We start from the raw sequence: 2,954 nt of genomic DNA, 5'->3' as shown, positions 1-2,954 counted from the left end.
TATTTTTGTTTACTTTTATATACTATTTGTAGATCTATATTCTTTTACCTGAATTAAAAACATGTATTTTAAAAATTTTAAAAAAAAATTTGAAAGAGAATACAGCGAACTTGCTAGTTTTTATAGACTTTGCCATGGAATGCGGCGAACTTGTTTAAATTCCAAAAAAAAACGTGATAAGTGAATTTTGGAAAAATAAATATTTTTCATAATTTATATTAGAAAAAAATCCCAGTGAGCACTCTAGCAGCTATAAATACTCTAAAAACCTTTGACATATATGCTTCGTCAGATCAGAGTTGCAAGAGTATTGTAGCCACGTATATATATACATCAACTACACTACATACCCTACCCTCCATACTTTGTTCTTCGTTGTTGTTCTAGCTAGCTAAACAATTATTGGCTTTGATCGAGGATGGGTTGCTCATCATCCGGGTCATGTATTCTACTTGGGCTGCTACTTCTGATGTCAGCAATGGTGTCAGAAAGTAGAGTGGCAAGGAAGGACTTGGGTCTAGACCTTGGTGGGATAGGACTTGGAGTTGGAGCTGGATTAGGCCTTGGCCTTGGAGGTGGTAGTGGCTCTGGAGCTGGAGCTGGAGCTGGATCAGGCTCTGCCTCTGGTTCTAGCTCTTCTTCAAGCTCATCATCTTCTTCTTCTAGCTCAGGTGGTGGTGGTGGAGGAGCGGGCTCTGAGGCAGGTTCTTATGCTGGCTCATATGCAGGATCCAGGGCTGGATCAGGAAGACGAGGAGGCGGCCGTGGCGGAGGCGGAGGTGGAGGAGGTGGCGGCGGCGGAGGCGGCAGCGGTGGTGGTAGAGGCGGTGGGTCTGGCTCAGGCTATGGTGGAGGTTATGGAGGGGGTTATGGCGAGGGTGGTGGTGATTAATTATAAGAGTGATTATTGTGTAATAAATAAATAAATATTGGTATGAACCCTAGATCTGTAGCTATATGAATAAACACGTAGTGTAATATGGTGGACTCTCTGTCGTGAAGAGAAATCGTTTGTGTTTCATTTCGTAGTATTAATTAGTTTCTTGAGTCAAGCAAAGATTATGATGCAGTGTAAAGTTGTTGTCATTATATGTTTATGTTGGTTATTAAATAAGTAACGTGTTTTCCAAAACTATTATGATCGATAATAATCTAAGCATTAAGCAATAATAGTATAAAGAGGTTCATCCAAGTATTACTACTACTTTACATTGGTCTTCGGATAATTAAGTGTACTGTGATAGTAAAGTGGTAGTCCCTTTCGCTTTTTGTTCTGCTGCTGCTGCATGGGCGTGAATATAGTAATAATACAAAGGCCCTAACCAAAAGCTAGCGTGCCTAAATTCTTGACTTTGCTATCACAATCAAATTACCTATTTCATTGCATGCCTAGAAACAAGCAAGACTACAATCTTTCGTTTTCTCCTTCTAACTCAAGAATAAAGCCTAGGTCCATGCTGCATGCCTTAGTTCTATTATATGGGGACGACTCACATATGGATTACCCAACTTATTTTTGTGAATAGGATATGCCTAATAGGTTAATACCATAATACACCTTAAATTATTTTAATTCAAATAATTAAAATATGATAATACACTTTAAATTATTTTAAGAGTAGAAAAATTAGTATTTATTATGGCTTAGTGTTTGTTTGGGCGTCATTATTTTGATAAAAGAATATCTTTTTTCAATGAAAAAATATCTTTTTTTATTTTTTAACGTGTTTGGCAAATTTCTAGTAATAAAAGTAAAAGCACTAGAAAAATTAAAAAAAAAATCTTTTTTGAGAAGTTATAATTTACATCTTTTTTTAAAAGATCTTTTTCTCTTAAAAAAAGATGTTTTTCATATAATAAATAAACAAAAAAGTAATTTTATATTGTTATACCCAAACATAATTGATAGATAAAAAGATCTTTTTGCATGAGATATCCAAACATAAAATTACTTTTACTTTTTCATAAGATCTTTTAAAAAAAGATAACTCAAAAAAAGATCTTTTCTTAAAAGTTCATCCAAACAAGCTCTTAAAGTATAAATTATTATTTTATTTGTTCGAAAATCGGTTTATTATATGTATTATATATGCATTAATTTCGGTTCAATATAATTGAACTCAAATAAATAGGATACGTATTACTTTATGGGAAAGTCTTGGGCCAGCAATTTTTTAAAAAGTTGGCTAACATTTAACTATCAAAAGAAAATTGAATGATTCCACATTATTGGATTTAATCTCACACCATTAAAAATATTATTGATGGTCAATTGATAGTTACAAAACACAAAAATTACTGGCCCTATCACCTACGTTACCAACAGCATATTTGCCAACTTCTGCCAATTCTTATTTATAATTGTGTTTTATGGAAGTGTCTTCGTGGATGTGTCTAATAAAAATGTCTTTTTTATGGTTGTGTTTAACAGAAGTATCTTTATAGATATATTTTATGGATGTGTCTCTTTATATATGTATTTAAAATATAATAATTAATTATTGTTGACAATAAGTTGGCAGACATCTGAGATAGTAGGTAAATCTCTAGAATGTTCTTCACATAACATGTATCATTGAATATTTATATTAAAAAAAAAAAACTTATCGTTCATTATTCAGTTTTTCATTTTTCCTACCTGGAATTGTATTAAGTGCCAATCATCATATCCCACTATATACAATGTGCTTGTGATTGTTTAAGAAGGATAAGGTATTATAGTGGCAATCTTTACAATAAATTATTATCAATTAATTTATATCCAACTTCTGTGCTAATACTGCCACTTTGAAAAAGGCATGCATTTTGGTCCATAACTTTGTGTTCGCTGAAGTTGGCTTCGATTCATATTTGGTATTGAGGAATTATTTACACATACCGCTCTTATCAAAATATGGATAGCTCTCTCTCCATTTTTTCAACATATAGAAAAATAAAAACGAAAAAACAATAAT

At 32.6% G+C, this 2,954-nt stretch overlaps 1 protein-coding gene across 1 annotated transcript; it reads left to right on the top strand.

Annotated features, from left to right (window-relative positions):
* Positions 236 to 1,188, top strand: LOC107641665 (glycine-rich protein DOT1). The gene has a single exon (XM_016345144.2). The coding sequence runs from the start codon at positions 419 to 421 to the stop codon at positions 890 to 892; it is 474 nt and encodes a 157-aa protein (XP_016200630.1). The 5' UTR covers positions 236 to 418; the 3' UTR covers positions 893 to 1,188.

Source organism: Arachis ipaensis, chromosome B01 (assembly GCF_000816755.2).
Source record: "Arachis ipaensis cultivar K30076 chromosome B01, Araip1.1, whole genome shotgun sequence".
Lineage (NCBI taxonomy): Eukaryota > Viridiplantae > Streptophyta > Magnoliopsida > Fabales > Fabaceae > Arachis > Arachis ipaensis.
Note: the sequence above shows the minus strand (reverse complement) of the source record. Positions and strands in the feature narration are given on the sequence as shown.

Bases quoted from the DNA above. Each gene is read 5' to 3' on its own strand.
- LOC107641665 (XM_016345144.2), top strand. From the start codon at position 419: ATGGGTTGCTCATCATCCGGGTCATGTATTCTACTTGGGCTGCTACTT.